The sequence below is a fragment of the Pelobates fuscus genome, chromosome 4 (assembly GCF_036172605.1).
Source record: "Pelobates fuscus isolate aPelFus1 chromosome 4, aPelFus1.pri, whole genome shotgun sequence".
NCBI lineage: Eukaryota > Metazoa > Chordata > Amphibia > Anura > Pelobatidae > Pelobates > Pelobates fuscus.
The window spans coordinates 91861943-91883613 of record NC_086320.1 but is presented as its reverse complement, the minus strand read 5'-3'; the positions used below and the strand labels follow the sequence as shown (position 1 = coordinate 91883613).

Sequence of the window (21671 nt, the reverse complement as noted above, 5' to 3'; positions counted from 1 at the left end):
GAACACAGAGTGTGTTTGAGTAGTGGATGTAGTGTGTGTACAGTGATGTAGTGTGTGTTTGTGTAGTGTTTGTGTAGTGGATGTAGTGTTTGTGTGTGCTAGATGCAATGTGTTTAGTGGATGCAGTGTCTGTAGTGGATGTAGTGTGTGTATTAGACGCAGTGTCTCTGTATAGTGAATGCAAAGTGTTTGAATGTGCGGTGGATGTAGTGTGTGTACTGTGAATACAGGATGTTTGTGCAGTGGATGCTGTGTGTATAGTTAATGCAGAGTGTATGTTGGTGTAGTGAATGCAGAGTGTGTGTCAGTGTAGTTAATGCAGAGTGTGTGTTATTGTAGTGAATGCAGAGTGTGTGTTAGTGTAGTGAATGCAGAGAGTGTGTGTCAGTGTAGTGAATGCATAGTATATGTCAGCGTAGTAAATGCATAGTGTGTGCATAGTGTAGTGAATGCAGAGAGTGGGTTAGTGTGTAATGAATGCAGTGTGTGTTAGTGTAGTGAATGCATAGTGTGTGTTGCCCAATAACTCCAGCGAGTTACCAGCTACAAGCATGCCAGAGGCCCCTGGCACACTCATACCTAAAGGGGTGAAACCACTTGAAATAAGAATGTGTCTAGGGGCACCATTTTGATTAAGTTTTTATGGTGCCTTGAGTGTTCCTTTAATAGCAACCATGTGTACAGTGTAATGCCATACACTTTAACTGGCCAATCATAGAGTAAAGTACGCTCACTGGGATCCCTTACAGGCACATTGTGGTTAGAAACAGCTTACAAACCATATGTTTTTGTGTTTTACCAATGAGCAACACATCTACAAGCGGTTGGTATCACTGCAAGCAGACATTACTAATGGACAGCCAGAAAAAAGTTGCAACAAGTTTTTAAGCCAGTTATTAATTAGTAGCTGCTACTAACTACCTGCCTTTAATAGTGAAAGATTATAGAAGCTAAACTCAAGAGGCAGCAATTAATCAGAGCACCTGTCTTGCAAAGACATTGAGCTGTTTTGGGAAGTCTATGATTGGACAGCCCAGAAAGTCTGGGCGCGGTTAGAAGGGGAGGACTTCCATATGCAGTGGACAGAGAACTGTAGGTTTTGCAAACTGTTTTTAGATATATCCCCAATGAAAGAATGCATGATAAAATATATGCAGTTTTTAATTTGGGGTATATCTAACAGTGATTTTTAATGAATTTTGTATTAGGGCAGTGGGATGTCCTTTTAAGGTATCTGATGAGGTCACGGCATTGTGGTGATGTCATTGACAGTTTAGGCTATATATATCTGCTGCCCAGGACACACCTTAACAGTTATTACTGTATAACCATGGCAGAAAGATTTGCAAGCGAGAAGAATCAGATGTTTCCAGTTATTTCGAGAGAAACAACACATGGCAAGGTGAATAGGGGATATGTAATCACTATATCCATGCACCCCCTGCCCATTTGACCTTCTAACCCAGTTCATTTCCTTTTTATGCCCAATGTATGGCGATACGTATAATTATTAAGATCCATATGGACCCCCCATATAAGTATAATAATTTTGGTGACTAATTTGATGCCTCATCATCAGAAAAAATAAAATGGAATGTGAATAGTCATAGAAGGGATTACTTTACCTATATTTGCATGCATAAAATCGTTATAAAATGATTCTCTATTTTAGGCATCTAACATCAGAGCCAGGCCACAGAAAAATACGTCTTCGGGGATCAAACTCCCACCATGTCCTAATAATCGGATCCCAATGCTTACCACAAAACCCTCGGAAAAGGTATACACTACAATTTAAATCCATAGTCCGATTCATATTAGGAAGGGAACATTTTGCAGACACAGGCTGTGAACCTGAGATTTTTTTTACAACGTCATTTTCTTGATGCTTTTCTTTTTTTTTTAGTTTATTGTGAATGTCATTCTTCAACAAAGTATAAATTATAAAAAAAAATCACATTAATATGTATATTACATATGTTCTGCAATCTACATTAACTGAATTTCTATTTGTTTAGGTGGATTTCATTAGAGCACCCCTAGCAGAACAATTTGTGAGCGTTCCTTCTGGAGTGAAATTTCCAGTGAGTCCTAAACAACCTGTCCAGTTCTGTACCACCAAGCTCTCGGAAAAGGTATTTAATACTAATCCAGACTAGTAAGCAGATATTTTCAAGACAATTGAAATAGGGCTACGGATTGATATGAAAGGTTGTATAGTTAATGCCAAACCATGGAAATGATCAATTAAAGTAAGCATTAAAAGATTTTATAAATTACCATCTCACATCAATCATTAGTTCTATTGTAGATTATTAACTCTTCTACCATATAACAAAATAGCTGAAGTGGATAAGCATTAGTCTACTATGTTTAACCTTTCAAACAATCCCCAATTATTTTATATATTGGTTGTTTTATGCTAATGGTTGTTCTTCAGAATAGGTTTACAGAATGAGTGCACACATGTTTTATGTTATAATGTTTTTGCAGCTTTATAAGCCAAGTCCATCATTTGACCTTGAGGATCCATATTGTCGCTTGATGAGGACAACCTACAATAACCTGCATGACCCCTGCTTAAAAGAATATTACCAGAGTAAAATCCCTCGACAACGGATACGTCAGCAGGGATTCATCACCAGCGATGATAAGGTAGGATAAAAAAACAAAAACAAGCATGCCACTACCATTTAATTTTACGCTAACATATATTGCATACATAAATTTAACTGAATGACATTGAATTAAAAGAAAATCTCTTGTTTAGGTTGTTTGCTCTTTAAAACAGTACAACGAGTACAGGGAGTACCTCTCAAGCATACACAGAAAGAAAATGAAAAAAGTAAGTTGGATTCAGATTTATAGCAAAAACAGTCAACATAGTAGACAAAGTGTAATTTTCAGTGGGATGATACTTAGCTACTCAAATTAAAAACAATTTTAAAAAGATGAATAAATAATAATAATCTGTTTCTTTTTTAGAAGTTAGAGAAACAAGATAGAGAAAATTCGTCTTCGACCAATGATAATCCCAAGTTAGTTAGAAAACATACTTCTTAATAAAACTTAATTACTACTTGACGATTTTGCCACGTGTGATTTCCTTCAAAACAGTTCGAACATATGAAAAAATGTCATCATACGAACATGTGGGTTAAAATATGAAATTTTATTTAAAGAAACACTCTAGCACTATAACAATTTTGTCTAATTGAATTGGTTGTAGCGTCTGCAATCCACGGCACCTATTCCATGGTTAATGTTAAATCACGAATAGTTTAACACCTAATGAGGGGCCTACTGCACATCCCTTGCTTGGAGTAGTTAAACTCCACCTTAGCTATACCAGTGTATAGCAGCAATAGATGTCTGTGATACTCTGAGAGCCAGCAGGTGGCGTTCCTATCACTGCCAACTATTGCTGCTTGAACTAATGTTTAAGTATGAACCTAAGCAGTAGAGAGGGGCTGGACAGCAGGCGTCCGGGGACCTTCATTCAGTGTTTAACAAATTGAAAACGATTCAGCGCCCAGGTACTCCAAGCACTTTATCTATTTTAATGAGATTAAGCGGTTTTAGTGCCTTCCTCCAGTGTTACTTTAACAAACAATATAAAAATTCATACAGATTGGCCTTTAATCAGATACAATTCGAGGTGTTTGCTGGTACCATTATACACAAGGCAAATAAGCACAAACTTCATATTTTAACTCATAAAATCGGGCATTCATGTCATCAGGGATTCTTCAATTGTGGATTAATAAAAATTATTTGAAAATGATATTTGCTTTGTTTCTTGGTATTTGCGTGCTGTATCATGTGTATTCCTGCAAAGCAATTCAAAGAAAAATACTGATGTTAATCTTGATTGCGCTAACTGATTGGGAGTAATATCTAAACACTATACTATGAACTCTATCAATCATTAAACAATAAAGACAAAAAGTAAATTGGGTGCACACCCAGAACATGCATTTCACAGGAATGGTGCTTCCATAGAGGCAGGACCGGTGCTAGGATTTTTAGTTACACAGGCGAAGATGCATTTTGGTGCCCCCCACCCTCGTTTAAAATAAGGTTCATACAAACACAGAAATAATCATACAGAGACATACAGACACAGACAGAGACATACATGCAGGCATATAGACATACATACAGAGGCATACCGTCATACAGACACATACATACATACATACATACATACATAGACATACAGAAACATACATACAGAGACATCCAGGCATACAGACACATACATACATACAGGCATACAAAGACATACACGCATACAGAGACATACCGTCATACAGACACATACATATATACAGGTATACAGAGACATACAGGCATACAGACACATACGTACAAAGACATACAGGCATACAGACACATACATTTGTACATACAGAGACATACAGGCATACGGACACATACATTTGTACATACAGAGACATACAGGCATACAGAAACATACAGACACATACATGCATACAGAAACATACATACAAAGACATACAGGCATACAGAGACCTACATACATACATACATACACACATACAGAGACATACACAATTACATACTTACATCAGTTCAATCTTGTCCCCTGGATGCATGCTGTCTGGCTCCTTGGAGTCCTGTCCTGCAGCCCAGCCCCATCACAGGGCGCCAGCCGCGCTGTGTGGTACACAGGGAGCAGGGATATGATGTCATTCATATCCTCGCCCCCTCCACACAGCCTGCGGCAGGCACCAGGGTAGGTGCAGTGGCGTACACATGACCCAAGGGGCCCCAGTGCGCAAATTGATCCGTGCCCCCCCCCCCCCCTCGCGCTTATTCTGCGCGGGCCGGGGCCGCAACTCATGGCGGTGGGCACCTGGTCGCAGGGGTTGCAGGGCTGTGACCCCTGCGACCGCGGTATGTACGCCAGTGCATGCAGATGCACACATAATTAAAGGACCACTACAGACACCCAGATCACATCAGCTCAATGAAGTGGTCTGGGTGTCAGGTCCCTCTAGTTTTAACCCTGCAGCTGAAAACATAGCTGCTATGTTTCACCAAGGGTTAATCCAGCCTCTAGTGGATGTCTCACTGACAGCCGCTAGAGGAGCTTCCGCTATTCTAAAACACTGAACGTCCATAGGAAAGCATTGAGTAATGCTTTCCTATGGGCGGTTTGAATGCGTGCGCGGCAAGAGCATTCAGAGCTGAGAGGCGGAGGGATCCCCAGCGCCAAGGGAGTCCGGCGCTAGAGAAAGGTAAGTGCTGAAGACACACACACACACACACACTCTCACGAACAGATGCATACACACCAGCTAACAGACACACACATTTACTGACAGACACACTCAGCGACAGACATACATACACACTCACTTACAAAACATACACTCTCACTGACAAACACACACTCACTAACAGACATCAAACAGACTCACTAATACATACACAAACACACTCAGTAAGAGACACACAGTAACACACTTACTGACACTCACTAGCAGACACACTCACTGACACTCACTAGCAGACACACTCACTGACACACTAGCAGACACACACTGACACTCACTAGCAGACACACACTGACAGTCACTAGCAGACACACACACTGACACTAGCAGACACACTCACTGACACTAGCAGACACACTCACTGACACTAGCAGACACACTCACTGACACTAGCAGACACACACACTGACACTCACTAGCAGACACTCATTGACACTCACTAGCAGACACTCATTGACACTCACACTGACACTCACTAGCAGACACACTCACTGACACTCACTAGCAGACACACACACTGACACTCACTAGCAGACACACACACTGACACTCACTAGCAGACACACACACACACACACACACACTAACACATGTTTTTTTTTTAATTTAATCCCCCAGCCTCCTTACCTTTTTGGAGTGCTGAAGGGATTCCCTGGGGTCCAGTGGTGCTGCTGGGCTCTTGGGCTCCTTGGCTGGCTCCCTGGCTCCCTGGCTGGCTGGCTCCCTGGATGGCTGGCTGGCTCCCTGGCTGGCTGGCTCCCTGGCTGGCTCCCTGGCTGGCTCCCTGGCTGGCTGGGTGGCTCCCGGGCGGGAGCACTCTCCCATGTGTGCTTCCTCTTCAGCTCCCTCGCGCACCGCGTAGGGATGCCGGCGCCGGAAGATGACGTAGAACCGGGCGCTCGGCCACGCTACAATAGGTCGTCAGTTGGAGGGGAGCGCAGTGCGCTTCCCTCCTTCCGGTCAGCCTGATTTTGCGCCCCCAGGGCCGGTGCGCCCTAAGGCAGCCGCCTGGGCCGCCTTATGGTAGCGCCGGCCCTGCATAGAGGGCAAAATATATACATCATACAGAAGGAACAGGGCACACATACAAATCTATTTTTTATTTTATAAGGCTACTTAAAATCGCGTATCTCAGCAAACAAATATGGGGATTCATGCCCACCATATGGCCATATCATATTGTGTTAAGCCCACCACTACTTCACAGTATCCCAATATCAGTGGGTCCTTCACTAATTCCAGTGTAAGAGAAAAATCAAAGAGTGCTAGTGCTAAGTACATTGCAGTGTATTTTATTAATCTGTTGTAAAAGTTCTTACAATAAAAATGAAGAACAGAAATTGGTAACTGTAAAACTCATGAGTGGGGGCGACCCCTGAGGAATAATATATACAAAAGTTCTTACAAGAGATTATTAAAATACACTTTTGCTTATTTAGCACTAGCACTATTTAATTTTTCTCCCATGGTAGAATTAGTGTAGGACCCAGTGATATTGGGGTATTGTGAAGTAGTGGTGGGCTTAACACAATATGGCCATACGGTGGAACTGAATCCTCATATTTATAAAAATATATCTAATCATCAACTTATCAAAAAGCATCCTATTTAGACGGGCACTGCAACAAGCCCCACCACAGGCAAGAAGCCCCTCACCAAAACGAAGCATGTCACGAATGAGGAAAACACCCGGGGCTCCCACAGGGAAGAGGATCCCATGGAGAAGGTGGACCAGGCCCCAAACATCACCCCGGCATAAGCAGCAGCACAATCAAAGTCAGTCACGCGTGAGACATACATCTGCACCTCGTCGAGGGTCTCCTGTTGTCCTGGCATTCAACATCCGGGGGACCCAAATCTTAATTTTGCTTCATAGTTTTGCCATAGTAGCCTCCCTGCTTCCAGGACTTGATCTGAGAGGGAGCCTCCTGGGACATTTGAATCACCTGCTAGCCTAGGCTCAGAAACCTAACTTGAGCATACTCTATAAGCAAATGACTGAATCACATTTTAATGTTACTCAATGTAGCTCATTGAAGTATATACAGCATGTTAATAATCCCACACATAATTCAATACGCCTGATTATAATGCCTACAAAATGTACACTAGCACAAAGCTACTCCAAAGCTACTGTCAGGAACATACCTTTAGTACACATTAGTCACAATACTGCTAACAGTAATATCCTTCTGCAACATGTGTACTTACTTTACGAAGGAATCTTAACGATTGTTAGCCTGTTATATCTAACAAATATTAAATGTGCAATCTCTCAGCTATGCCACTGATTGTTATGGAACTGCTCATTGTCGCTGTCGTGGCACTATGAGTAAGTATGTATGTAATCAAATGCACAATAAAAATAAAGTATTTTAAAAAAAAAATGTACACTAGCTTAGTAAATTAAGCATAGTTAAACGTTGAATGTCTCACTTACACTGATGACATACTCACTTAGACACGCCTGGCATATGAAGGGACAGACTCTTTGCCTTATTCTACTTGTATTCCTGTCTAGTATTGTTTTTAGGACAGCGACACACAATTTGTTACCTAATCTAGACTTAACTGTACAGCATGAAGCATACATAAAACATAAAACTTGTGCACGCACTTTCAACGCCATGTTACTGTTACCACATCTATGAAACTGCATAGTTTGCCCCGCTGTTGTGGCGCTGCAAACTTAATATGTTCACTCTTTGCGCAACTAAAATAAAGTATTAAAAAAAAAAAAAGCATCCTATTTATCTAAATGTGTGTCCGCTTTTGGGCTATCCTATGAATATCTTTCTAAGATCTCATAATAAGTGCTAACCTAAAGGAAATGTACCTCAAATGTGCATGTAATAAAAACCAAAAAACAAACAGCAACTAGAAAAGCTACAATTTCTGGGGAAATTGTGTGAAGTGTTCTTGCCTCCACCAGTAATCTATAACTGGAGTGGGCGGAGTAACTGGGTGGAGTGGCTTGAGTAACTGTTGTGTGGTTGGAGTGGCTGGAGTAACTGGGGAAAGGCTGGAGTGTGGTTCACTCACTCTACAGCAAGGGCAGAGAAGAGCTTTCAAATCTTTCAAATCCCTCGAACATTCCACCAACTGCCAACAGGAACTAATAGATTTCAAATAGGGCAAAACAAAACAAACTGCTCCAAATTGCTCAATAAGAATAATAATAATATATATGTGAGATAATAGTAAGTGGTCTTGCCATGTCGGGATATAAATGTACCAATTTATATCAAAACGTTCAGCTATCCCTGCTGCCACTGTGATGTTTTGTACAAATCAGTCAATAATTCCTGTTTAACCCCTTAAGGACCGAACTGTTTTTGCGATGTTGTACATTTGCGACCAGGCATCTTTTTACACTTTTGTGGTGTTTGTGTTTAGCTGTAATTTTCCGCTCTCTCATTTACTGTTCCCATACAAATTATATATTGTTTTTTTCAGGACAAAAGGGGATTTCTTTACATACCATTATTTATATAATCTCATGTAATTAAATTTAGAAAAAATGAAAAAATATGATGAAAAATTGAAATAAATACATGTTTTTTGACTTTTATGTGAAAAATCTTTTACTCGTCTACAAAAGCGAATGAAAAAAACTGCTAAATAGATTCAACATTTTGTCCTGAGTTTAAAAATACCCAGTGTTTACATGCTTTTTGCAATTTTTTTGCATGTTATAGGGCTATAAGTACAAGTAGGATATTGTTTCAAAACATACATTTTTAAAATGTATCAATAGTGACATGGTAACACTATTATCTGTCATAAATCGCTGAATAACACCCCACATGTACATATTTTTTTTAAAGTAGACAACCCAGGGTATGTCCAGACTTTTTTAGTAGCCACTTAGTCGCAAACACTGGCCAAAGTTAGCGTTCATATTTGTTTGTGTGTGAAAAAAGTAAAAAACTAAATTGAACGCTAATTTTGGCCAGTGTTTGTGACTAAGTGGTTACTAAAAAAGACTGGACATACCCCATTTGCAATACCTTGGGTTGTCTTCTTTTGCAAATGGTATGCCATCATAGGGGTAATTCTCATTCCTGGGCTACCATACGCTCTCAAAGGCAACGTAACCAACCTGGCCATTTTCAATGTGAAAATATTTGACCCATATATTTGACCCTGTAACTTTCAAAAACGCTATAAAACCTGTACATGGGGGGGTACTGTTATACTCAGGAGACTTTGCTGAACACAAATATTAGTGTTTCAAAACTGGAAAATGTATCACAACAATTATATCATCAGTAAAAGTGCTGTTTGTGTGTGAAAAATGCAAAAAAAGTCACTTTCACTGACAATATCATCGCTGTGATATGTTTTACTGTTTTGAATCACTAATATTTGTGTTCAGCGAAGTCTCCCGAGTAAAACAGTACCCCCCATGTACAGGTGTTAGGGTGTCGTAGAACGTTACAGGGTAAAATACAGTGATAGCAAATTAAATTCTCTGGACTTTCGGCCTGGGTTGGCAGGCAGGTCCCTTAAATTGCAATCAATAAAATAACTTAATTATGTAAAAATATTACATAAATACGCACGTAGAATTTAAATATATATGCATATTTATATATTTGAAGTCTACGTGTATATTTATATAATTATTTATGTAATTTTGTATATGGACATATGAATAGTTCGTATTCTTTTTATTTATTTATATATACATAGATATATATACAATTTTATTCTAAGTGTATTTTGATATAAATATATATATATATTAATATCAAAATACAGTTAGAATAAAATTTCATATAGATATATATTTTTTTTAACATTTTTATTATTATTTTTACATGTTTAATTTAATTTACTTATTATTTTTATTTTATAATAATATATATTTACAATATATATAGTTATTATATATATTATATATATATACGTGTGTAATTTAATTATAAGTGTATTTTTATATTAATATATGTACATATTAATATAAAAATACACTTACTATGACATTATATATATATGATATATAGACATATATTATATAGGTATAATATATGTCTATATAACATTTATATATATACACATATATAATTATTATTTTTGTATTAACTTTAACTTTATTTTTATTTCTGATTTTACAGTTGCAGGGAGACTGCCTGTCAGCACAGACAGTCCCCCTGCAGGCAGACACATGGACACCTATTGTGACCATGTGGTCGCCCTGTTGAGCGATCACATGGCCCCAGGGGTCCTAATCTGCCATGGGGAGACTGTCTGGGCTGCAGGCAGTCTCCCCATAACGGGAGCACCGCCGATCGCCGCCGGGGGAACGACGGCGATCAGGTTAGTAAATCTTAAATTTAGGACGGTTCAAGACCATCAGCGGTCGTCAATGGAAAAATGCCGAAGACGGTCCTGAACCGTCCTGCGTCCTTAAGGGGATAACGAAGTACTCACTTTATTAATACATATATAACAGCATCCTTATATTGCAGCCTTGTTAAATTTCAAATCCCTCGAACATTCCACCAACTGCTAACAGGAAATAATAGATTTCAAAAAGGGCAGAGAAGAGCGGTTAAAAACAAACTGCTCCAAATTGCTCACTTCCCTGGCGTTTGCCATCTTCAAACTGTATCAATCCTACAGTGAAGAGCTTTATATTGTGAGAATCGCAAGACCCAGACCTAGACCTACATAATGCATAATATGTCTCTGAAATATTAAAAATGAAGGCACAGTCACAGTTTAGATATTGCCCTTCAAATTTGAGGTGGCTAGAGTGGAGTTTCAATAAATATCAATGGACGGCGTGAGTTGCAAACAAATATTCATATCGTGAAAACTATAAGGACTATGGCTTAGCCGTCAACATGTTTAGTGACAGCAGGGATAGCTGAATGTTTTGGTATAAGATTTGTGTAGGTGAGCTTGAAAATGAGGGAGTGGTGGCAGTTTAGAAATCATGTCCTGATTTTTCAGCTTTTGCCAGCTTCCACTCTAGTTTTGAACATTTCGCCATTCATTCTTATGGGACCAATTTCGCCACAAAAATGACGATATTCCGTGAACCATTCCGCGAAACGTTCCACAAAGTAATAGCACACCAATCGGGAACAATCTGCACGCTTCTGTATATTACTGTCAATGTAGTGTAAAAACTGTGGGAGTAGTTAGGGTGGTACATTTAGCTATAATAATAAGAATAAGAACTAGAAAAGCTAAAATTTCTGGGGAAATTGTGTGAAGTGTTCTTGACTCCACCAGTAGTCTACAACTGGAGTGGGCGGAGTAACTGGGTGGAGTGGCTTGAGTAACTGTTGTGTGGTTGGAGTAGCTGGAGTAACTGTGGAATGGTTGGACTGGGCAGAGTAACTTTATGGAGTGGGCAGAGTAACTGTGTGGAGTGTTTGGAGTGAGTAAAGATAGTAAACATTAAACTAACCAATTGATTGATCAAATTTAAAAAGTGCACATGGCAAGCTTGATAGAGTGAGAAATGCATTTCAACTTTTATTTATTTATATAGCACATTTAATTGCAACGTTGTTGCCCAAAGTGCTTCACAGTTACATTAAAACATACATTTATAAAAACATTAGCAGGTGTACAAAAGGCCCTGTCTATGACATCACTTGCTGCTCCAGCCTGGCACAGGTCAGAGTATTTTGGCGGTTGCCTTCTCCAAATGGTCGTATTTTAAAAACTATAAATTCTACAGCAAAGGGCTTTATATTGTGAGAATCACAAGACCCTGACCTACATTTTGGTGCATAGTATGTCTCTCAAATATTAGAAATGAAGGCCCTTCAAATTTTAGGTGGCTAGAGTGGAGTTTCAATGAATGTCAATGGACGGCGTGAGTTGCAAACAAATGTTCATATTGTGAAAACTGTCAGGACTATGGCTTAGCGGTGGACATTTTTAGTGGCAGCAGGGATAGCTGAAGGTTTTGATATAAGATTTGTGTAGGTGGGCTTGAAAATGAGGGAGTGGTGGCAGTTTAGAAATCATGTCCTGATTTTTCAGCTTTTGCCAGCTCCCACTCTAGTTTTGAGCATTTTGCCATTCATTCCTATGGGACCAATTTCGCCACAAGAACGACGATATTCCGTGAACCATTCAGCGAAACGTTAAACAAAGTAATGGCAGTCCGATCGGTAACAATTCGCACGTTTCGGTATATTTTTGTCTATGTAGTGTAAAAACTGTGGGAGGAGTTAGGGTGGAAAATTTGGCTATAATAAGAATAATAAGAACTAGAAAAGCTACAATTTCTGGGGAAATTGTGTGAAGTGTTCTTGCCTCCACCAGTAGCTTACAACTGGAGTGGGCGGAGTAACTGGGTGGAGTGGCTTGAGTAACTGTTGTGTGGTTGGATTGGCTGGAGTAACTGTGGAAAGGTTGGACTGGGCAGAGTAACTTTATGGAGTGGGCAGAGTAACTTTATGGAGTGGGCAGAGTAACTGTGTGGAGTGTTTGGACTGAGTAAAGATAGTAAACATTACACTGACCAATTGATTGATCAAATTTAAAAAGTGCACATGGCAAGCTTGATAGAGTGAAAAATGCATTTCAACTTTTATTTATTTATATAGCACATTTAATTTCAACGATGTTGCCCAAAGTGCTTCACAGTTACGTTAAAACATACATTTATAAAAACATTAACAGCATTAACTAGCCTAACAGATGAAGGTATGACCACATGCATTTGGGGGGGGTCTCAGCATCTTGACGTAGAATGGAGGTGAAGGTGTGCGATCTGTTTGATGATAATCAGTGTTTACAACCACTGTTTCCTGGCAACGCTCATGCCCTGTTTATGCAGGCTCTAAGCGTGTTCACAACCACTGCTCAAAACACAATACACGGGATCATGATAGCTGTAATAACTGTGCAGTACTCCTGACTGGAGACAGTGTTGCACCCTGGAGATGTAAATGTGATCCAACAGTGTGTGTTTTTCTGTGGTGGCTGCCCAGACCAGTTGGGTATATCCTCTTGAGTCAAGAAGATCAGATATTGGCTTCTTTGCGCTGCACAAAAAATCTTCATTGAAATCTCCACAGAGTATTATAGGTTGGCAATCCATTCTTTCCAAAGATTCCAAGAGGCCCAGCATGTTAGTAAGGAATTGGCCAATACTGTAATCAGGTGGCCTGTAAACAACGGCGATCAAAGCTTGTACAGGAGACTCCAGTTTGACAACCAAGAACTCCAAGTCAGTCACATTGTGATGATACTGCTTTTCAAAGGCCTTGAAATGGTTTTTGACATACAAGGCAACACCTCCGCCACCTTTACTTGCAATGTCAGGACGGTTCGTGTATGAGAGGTGTCTGTTGCGTTTGAACAGGTTGTAGTCCTCCAGCTGGAGACTTTCAGCAACAGAAGAGCCTGAGAGATGAGTTTCAGTGAAACATAAAACATCTCCAAGTGTCAACTCGTGGTGAGATTTGATATCTTCAATGTGAGCTGGTAATCCTTCCGTGTTGTGATGGATAATTGTTAATGTTTGCTGTTTGTCTGTTGTCTGTAAAAACTTTAAGAGAGGCATAACACTTTCCAGTGATGCATTCTTCATTGAGTCAAGGGAGGCTGTGATTTCAGGATCAGCAAAGATCTTCTTCTCATCAAAGTCTGTTATGTGCAGTCCTTGCAGTGTAGTCGTTCTACTCAGAGCTACATAGGCCATTCCCGGTTGGAAGACCCGTTTCAATGAGACCACTGCCGACTGTATCGACATCCCCTGACACTTATGAATCGTACATGCAAAAGCCAACTTCAGGGGGAACTGCCTGCGAACAACTCCTTTCTGTCTCAGGTTTTCCTCTACCCTTTCTATGTACACCAAGTTGTCAGCATCACAAGATGACTTGTTACGGTATCTCTGTCCTGCATTTGGATTGTCCAGCACAAGCCCAAGCTTGTTTACCGTAGTAGCACCATTCTCATTCTGGATGATTATTCTTGCAATCTTGCCAAATGTCCCATTAACAAGCCCGTCTTCAACATCAATGTTTCTTGTGATCATGATACGGGCACCTTCAGCTGCTTGCAGTGTGTCAATCAGATTGTCTTTGTGTCCTTTGAAAGGTTGGTGTTGCCTCTGCATCACTCCTGTTTTAGGGTCTTTTCTGTAATCGTCGGCATCTATGTTGGTGACGTTTGAATGGAGAACAGACACAGTTGCGGCATTATATTTGTGAACCTCTTTGTTGGTGGCAAAGATGTGCAGCACGTCATTAGGGCAGTGGGTGGGATCTGTCAAAGCCTGAGCAAGCAGAGCTTTGTCATCATTTCTTAAGGTGCCAGTCTTTTGCTTGACTCTGATTCTATTCAAAAGCTCAGCAAATGAAATGTCATCCTTCTGTCGCATGATCTCTGTCAGCGTGATCATCTGAAAGTAGTCTTTCCAGACGTCATTGGTATTTTCCTCAAACACGCAGAGTGGCTTACTTTTTCCCAGCGGGGGGACCTGGTAAAAGTCTCCTACTGCTAGTACTGACATACCACCAAAAGGTTTCTTACTGCCTTTGATTTGCTGTAATCTCCAGTTGATGTAGGCAAACAGGGGCTTTGAAATCATTGACACCTCGTCAATAACAATGATCTCCGCATTTGACAGCTGTGCCCTCACTTCATCTATGAGATTTCCAAGTCCTTGTTAGGGTGGCTTCAAGCTTCTTGGCAACTTCAGCAGAGAATGCAAAGTGTTGCCTGAAATGTTGAAAGCTGCTGTACCTGTAAATGCAGTTAGTAAAACGCTGGGCATGGATATGTCTGCTTCCTCACGTAGTCTGGTAAGTTTACAGAGTATCTTTGTCGCCTCAGCATAGATGCACTTTATCAGGTGTGATTTGCCTGTCCCTGCGCCACCAGTGACAAAGTAATAGAATGGGTCAGGATTTAGGCCACGCACACGGTTAGTGCACCAGTCACAAACTGAGTAGAATGTCTGAGCTTGTGTCCAGTTAAGTTTTCTGTACATTGTATGAAGGAAATCAGGGCACATTTGTGGGGCCTTCACAGTAAGCGCAATTCCACCTGTTTGATTGTGACGTGTATACTCCGGAACATCATCTTGTTCATTCTCATGAAGTGGCTCCCCTTCTTTGCGTTCCTCTATACATTCCAACCTATCTAACTCAACTTCTGGGGCAAAGGTGTTCCAAGCATCTTCAACAGGGCCGTTTTTTACAAAGTCATCCAAGACTTGTTCCACAATTTTGTTGTGTTGTTCGAACTTCTTTTGGTTGCTGGTAACAATTGCAGACACTGCTCGGATTGCTTCTTTTCCTGGTAAGCTCACACAGGCACCTTTGTAAAAATCCTGGTGTGTTGGGAACCTTACAGTTTTCAGTGATGACTCTGAACGGTGGGGGAGGTAGAGTTTAAGCAGTCTGCCGTAGTAGTTCTCGGGGTCCTTCTTCTCTGAGAAGCGTGCGTACCTGATGATTGCAGGCTTCCCTCTTGTGCGTTTTTGAATCGTTCCCATTTCATTCAAAAGGCTGACACGCTTGCCGTCTTCCTTTTGCTTGCCGTCTTCCTTCTGCTTGCCATAGACAACCCTGTAATGGGATGCAAAGTCTGCCAGACACATGGACTCAAACTCTGGTGTTTCGGGTCTGGCTCTGTATTTGTCGACAAAACTCGTCATCCACACATTAAGAGAATCGGCTGGTTTGTTCTGCAATGCACTAAGCGGGAGACTCATTTTCAGTGCGTTGTCACCAGTTGGCAGAAAAACAACCTCACGTGAGCAAGACTTCATTTTCAGGCTGCACGTACGAGCCACAGACTCCTGGGCGCTGACTTCTCTGTGTCTTGAATAAGCCTGAAGAACTTCTTTCATTTCTTCTCGTTCTGTCTCTGTTTCTGGGCTCATTTCTTTGACTATAGTTTTGAGATGGTCACTCAGCTCGCGTTCTGGCTTGGATATGTAGGACAACATGTACATGATGCAACCATACTCATCAAGAATGTACTGGATGTCCATGTTGGCATTCCAGGCCGTCAGCAAATGTGGATTGTAGTTGTTCACCCAGCAGTCCTTGACATCTCGCTTCATTACAATCACGCTTGAGGAGGTCAATGCCTCAATGTACGAGTTGTATTGATTCAAAGTCATATCACACTGTGCCAGTAGCTGTGACATGTCTTCAAGCTGCACTTTCGGGTTATTAAGCAAATCCCAGATTGGTTTCAGTTTGTTTTTGGCTGCTTGTGGTTTCATTGCACAATCTCCTTGTTCTTCTGGAATCGGGTAAGTTATCCTCGTTTTTGTAATAGGTGGCTTTGGAAATCCAAATCTGCATACTCTGTTACCTTTCTTGCACGATTTTGAATGAGATCTGCTGTGCATTTGAAGTTCTGTTACATATCTGTGAAGTAGGGCCTGTTTAGCTTCATCAGGCAGCTGGCATGAGATGTTATGATCTATAAAGGCACACACCTGGTCATCACTGTCTTGTCCAAATATAGGAGCTCCTGCTACCCAACAGAGACAATGTATATGAGGGCTCCCTCTCGCCTGAAATTCAACCCGGTAAAAGTAATCGATAACTTCACCGATTGGCTGTGCAGGACCCAACAGCAGCTCTCGCATCAGAGCATCAACCCGTTTGTCAAACATGCGCATGGTGGTCACTGGGTTGCCTCGAAGGATGTCACACTTTTCAGCCCAGTCTAGCTCTGCAAAATCCACCTTTTGACCTTGTTGCGCCTTTATTGCCGTGATTACCTCTGGCCATCTGAATTCTGCAGCAGAGAAGGTAAGAAAAAACGTTGGCTTACCCAATTGTCTGACCATGGCTAGCAAATTCTTCAGATTTTTATCCCAATAAGCTGGACTCCCTCTCAGTGGTTGCATGAACCTTGTGGCATCTCGGTTTCGCACCAACCTCTCAACCTCACGCTTGTCCTGTAGCAGCTTGTTGGATATTTTCTGTCCATCCCTGGTATTGGGTTTTCCTTTCCTTAACTGGATGGACATGCTGCTTTTGGCCATGTGTGTTTCTGTGACAAATTGCGCAAAGAAGAGGTAGCTTGTGTCTCTAGCAAAACGAGTATCAACACAAAAAAGCCTTGCATTGAAATACATGCTCGGGGACAGTTTGAGTTGTCTTGCCTGGTCCAATGTATTCTGTCCAGTAGGAAACTGAACAGGGAAAGCCATTGCCTCAAGCCTAGGAACTTTAAAGAAGCTGACAGGTGTGTTTCCTTGTGCAGGTGCAATGCTGAATATTCCATCACCGTGTGTCAGTGCTTCCTCTCCAAGGTCAGATGGCTACAAACAACTGTCTAGGCCAATTCCAGGTCTTAGTAAATCCTTCTCATCCTCAGCATTGGGAGGTTGTTGGTCATGGCCTTCCTGTTGCTCAGAAGCAGCCAGTAAACATGCAGACTCTACCTCTGATGGATCACAATTTTCGATGCGTTCAAGTATCTCCATCATTCCAGTTTCATCACAACTGTCGAGTTCCATCCCATCATCATCATTATCCGCATTATCAGCAGCGATTGTCTCATCCACTCTGATTGAAATGTCACTGTAGTCGGGGTGTGTGTCAATGAGTTTTGACAGACCTGCTACTACATTTCTCATGTTGACATTGTGAAACAGCTGGTGGCCTTTGTAAGTCAAACGTCTTTTCAGCTTCACTCTGTGTAACTGGGATGTGCTGTGCGATCTTGGTAAAGTATTGACCGTGGTTTCCACCTCAGATGGCACACACACTACAGCGCCGTGTATAGCTGCCTGTCGACCTTTGGGAAGTGTGATGATCTTGGCAAATGGCAGTATTTTGGCCAAAAGTTGTCTTTCCAGCACATTTAAATCGCAAAGCTCTGGGGGAATGGGTGTCAGCTCCATGTTGTTAGCCACAGCGATGGATGATTTGTGTCCTGCTTTTAAATGTGAATCACAGTTGTGACAAATCCATTCTTTGGTCCTTTCATCTGGTACGGTGCATTGTTCAGGGCCTTGACAGTGATTGTTGCACACATGGACATATTTCCCTGTCAAACAGGCAGCAACGATGTGTAGATTCGTCTTGTAATTGCTGTGAATGCAATGTTTCACTTGGTTAGGGAAAAGGGTGCGATGACACATCGTGCACACAAAAGTTGGCCCAGCTTTAATGCATTCATGGAAAGTGGATATAGCTGTCTGCATTAGGCTGTTGTCCACTGGTTGACTGCATTCCCGCATGACATGAGTCCATCGTCTATATTTCATTCTTATTTTGAAGGCACATTGCATCTTATGGGTTATGTGAAAGTCTGCTTGAGTGTGACGCTTCATTTTCATGTAACTCATGCAATGTTGCAAGTGACGTTTTCTGAAAGCAGGATCATTATGATATTTTCTGGTGATGTATTGCTTCTGCTTCAAGTTGAAATCGGCATTTGTCGCATATTTTCTGGTGATGTATTGCTTCTGCTTCAAGTTGAAATCGGCATTTGTCGCATATTTTCTTGTGATGTATTGCTTCTGCTTCAAGTTGAAATCGGCATTTGTCGCATATTTTCTGGTGATGTATTGCTTCTGCTTTAACATGAAACCTGCATCTGTTGCATATTTTCTGGTGATGTATTGCTTCTTCTTCAAGTTAAAATTGGAATCTGTCGCATATTTGCTAGTTGTGTATTGCTTCTGCTTCAAGTTGAAATTGGCATCTGTCGCATATTTGCGAATGATATATTGCTTCTGCTTCAACTTAAAATCAGCATCTGCTCTGTATCGGCTGGTGATGTATGTTCTCTTCTTATTGGTGACAGACATCTTTGTAGCCTTGAAACCACGCCTTCTTTCATTTCTGTGTCTTGTCTTCAGTTTTTGTTGTTGCTGTGCATTTAATTTAGAAAATGCCTTACTGTCCTTCCATATGCCCTGTGAGGATTTTGCATCAAGTGACCTTGGAGAATGCTTGCTGGCTGGGAATCCAGTGTGTGTTGCATCTTTGGTCATCTGTGTCACTTTGTTCTCCACATGCTTTCCATTATGTGGTTTGTCAGATTGCACCAGTGGGGACAGCAAACCCTCTGACAGACGTCTTGCACGATGAAATGAGACTGGCATGAAGTCATACTGCAGTCCATCAATAGGGCCTCTGGTGTCTGTAAGGAGCAATTCATACAAATTATAAATCCTTGCCCCCATATCACTCAAATGTGTAAATGTGATCATAACAGCTTTTCCTTTTCCAGTGGCAGGAAGTCCATCCTTATTTCGACTATGAGAATCAAACAGTCCATATCTCCCAGACTTGTCTCTGAACAATGCAATGCAATATGGCACTACTATAAAAAGTGCATGTGTAACATCTGCATTGAGGCACTGTAGTCTTGTGAAGAGGTCAACAAACCAACCTTGGTTGTCACTGTCTACCGTGGCTCTCACACATCCCGATAACACTGGAGATTTAACAACGTTATATTCATATTTTTCAGTGTTGACTCTGAGGGGCAATTCTTCCATTGTCAAGTGTTGGTGCTGATAGACATTTCTTCGTTTTAACTGTTGTATTGTTGTGCCATACAAGCTGTTGCCCTTCTTCAGTATTTGATCAAGATCATCCTTCCTCACATCATCAAGCTCACTGTGGTATGCCAAAAATGTCAGAGCCATGCATGTACACTGTTTGTTCCTTAAACTTCCATAGCCATGATGACCCTGATGAAATGATGCCTGCACAGATATCTCACTTGGTACGCATGGTTCTTGCATGCCATGGTTTTCAGAAGTGCCCATCACACTGTCAGTGTGCTCTTGAACTTGACACTTAGTTGAACATGGGAATGACACCACAGGTTCACTATGTACCTCCTTGGCACATTCACTTTCACAAACCTCCATTTCCACTATGCTGCTGTGGGGCTCTGGATCCCAAAAACGTGGGTCTGAAAGGTGCAGTTTAGTCCAGCGTATCTTTGCAGCTTTAGATCTCTTTCCTTTAGGTGGCATGATGATATTCACACAGCTCTAATTTTACCACATGACAGCAGGCTCCACATTTGCATAACTCTCTTTACTGAAAATCTCCAGCAGCACAGAAACACAACAACCAATCTGAAAAAAGTCAGTAGGTGTACAAAAGGCCCTGTCTATGACATCACTTCCTCTTTCTTTGCTGCTCCAGCCTAGAGTATTTTGCCTCTCCTGATTACTTTTCATTCTTCAAACGGTCGTATTTTAATAACTGTAAATCCTACAGCGAAGAGCTTTATATTGTGAGAATCACAAGACCCAGACCTACATTTTGATGCAATGTATTTTTTTGAAATATTAAAAATTAAGGCACAGTCGTGGTTTAGTTTCAATGAATGTCAATGGACGGCGTGAGTTGCAAACAAATGGTCATATTGTGAAAATTATCAGCACTATGGCTTAGCAGTGGACATGTTTAGTGGCAGCAGGGATAGCTGAACGTTTTGATATAAGATTTGTGTTGGTGGGCAGAGTAACTGTGGGCAGAGTAACTGTGTGGAATGTTTGGAGTAAGTAAAAATCGTAAACATTACACTAACCAATTGATTGATAAAATTTAAAAAGTGCACATGGCAAGCTTTAAAGAGTGAGAAATGCATTTTTAACTTTTATTTATTTATATAGCACATTTAATTGCAACGTTGTTTCCCAAAGTGCTTCACAGTTACATTAAAACATACATTTATAAAACCATTAGCAGGTGCAAAAGGCTCTGTCTATGACATCACTTGCTGCTGCAGCCTGGCACAGGTCAGAGTATTTTGGCGGTTGCCATCTTCAAACGGTCGTGTTTTAAAAACTATAAATCCTACAGTGAAGAGCTTTATATTGTGAGAATCACAAGACACAGACCTACATTTCGATGCATAGTATGTCTCTGGGATATTAAAAATGAAGGCACAGTCGCAGTTTAGAAATTGCCCTTCAAATGTGAGCTTTGCAGAGTGGAGTTTCAATGAATGTCAATGGACTGCGTGAGTTGCAAACAAATGGTCATATTGTGAAAACTATAAGGAATACGACTTAGCTGTGGACATTTTTAGTGGCAGCAGGGATAGCTGAACGTTTTGATATAAGATTTGTGTAGGTGGGCCTGAAAATGAGGGAGTGGTGGCAGTTTAGAAATCATGTCCTGATTTTTCAGCTTTTGCCAGCTCCCACTCTAGCTTTGCCATTCATTTCTATGGGACAAATTTTGCCACAAGAACGACGATATTCCGTGAACCATTCGGCGAAATGTTCTACAAAGTAATAGCAATCCGATCGGGAACAATCTGCACGTTTTGGTAAATTTTCGGCTATGTAGTGTAAAAACTGTGGGAGGAGTTAGGGTGGCAAATTTGGCTATAATAAGAATAATAATAACTAGAAAAGGTACAATTTCTGGGGAAATT

General features: G+C 41.0%; 1 protein-coding gene across 1 annotated transcript in view; it reads left to right on the top strand.

Moving 5' to 3' along the window:
• Nucleotides 1-1330: 1330 nt before the first annotated feature.
• LOC134609340 (uncharacterized) overlaps nt 1331-21671 on the top strand; it is a 40536-nt gene continuing 20195 nt past the window's right edge. Inside the window, exons 1-4 of the mRNA XM_063453020.1 lie at nt 1331-1402; nt 1673-1780; nt 2019-2135; nt 2494-2655. Of these exons, the coding sequence (XP_063309090.1) occupies nt 1331-1402; nt 1673-1780; nt 2019-2135; nt 2494-2655 (459 nt within the window). The remainder of the gene's footprint in view (nt 1403-1672; nt 1781-2018; nt 2136-2493; nt 2656-21671) is intronic.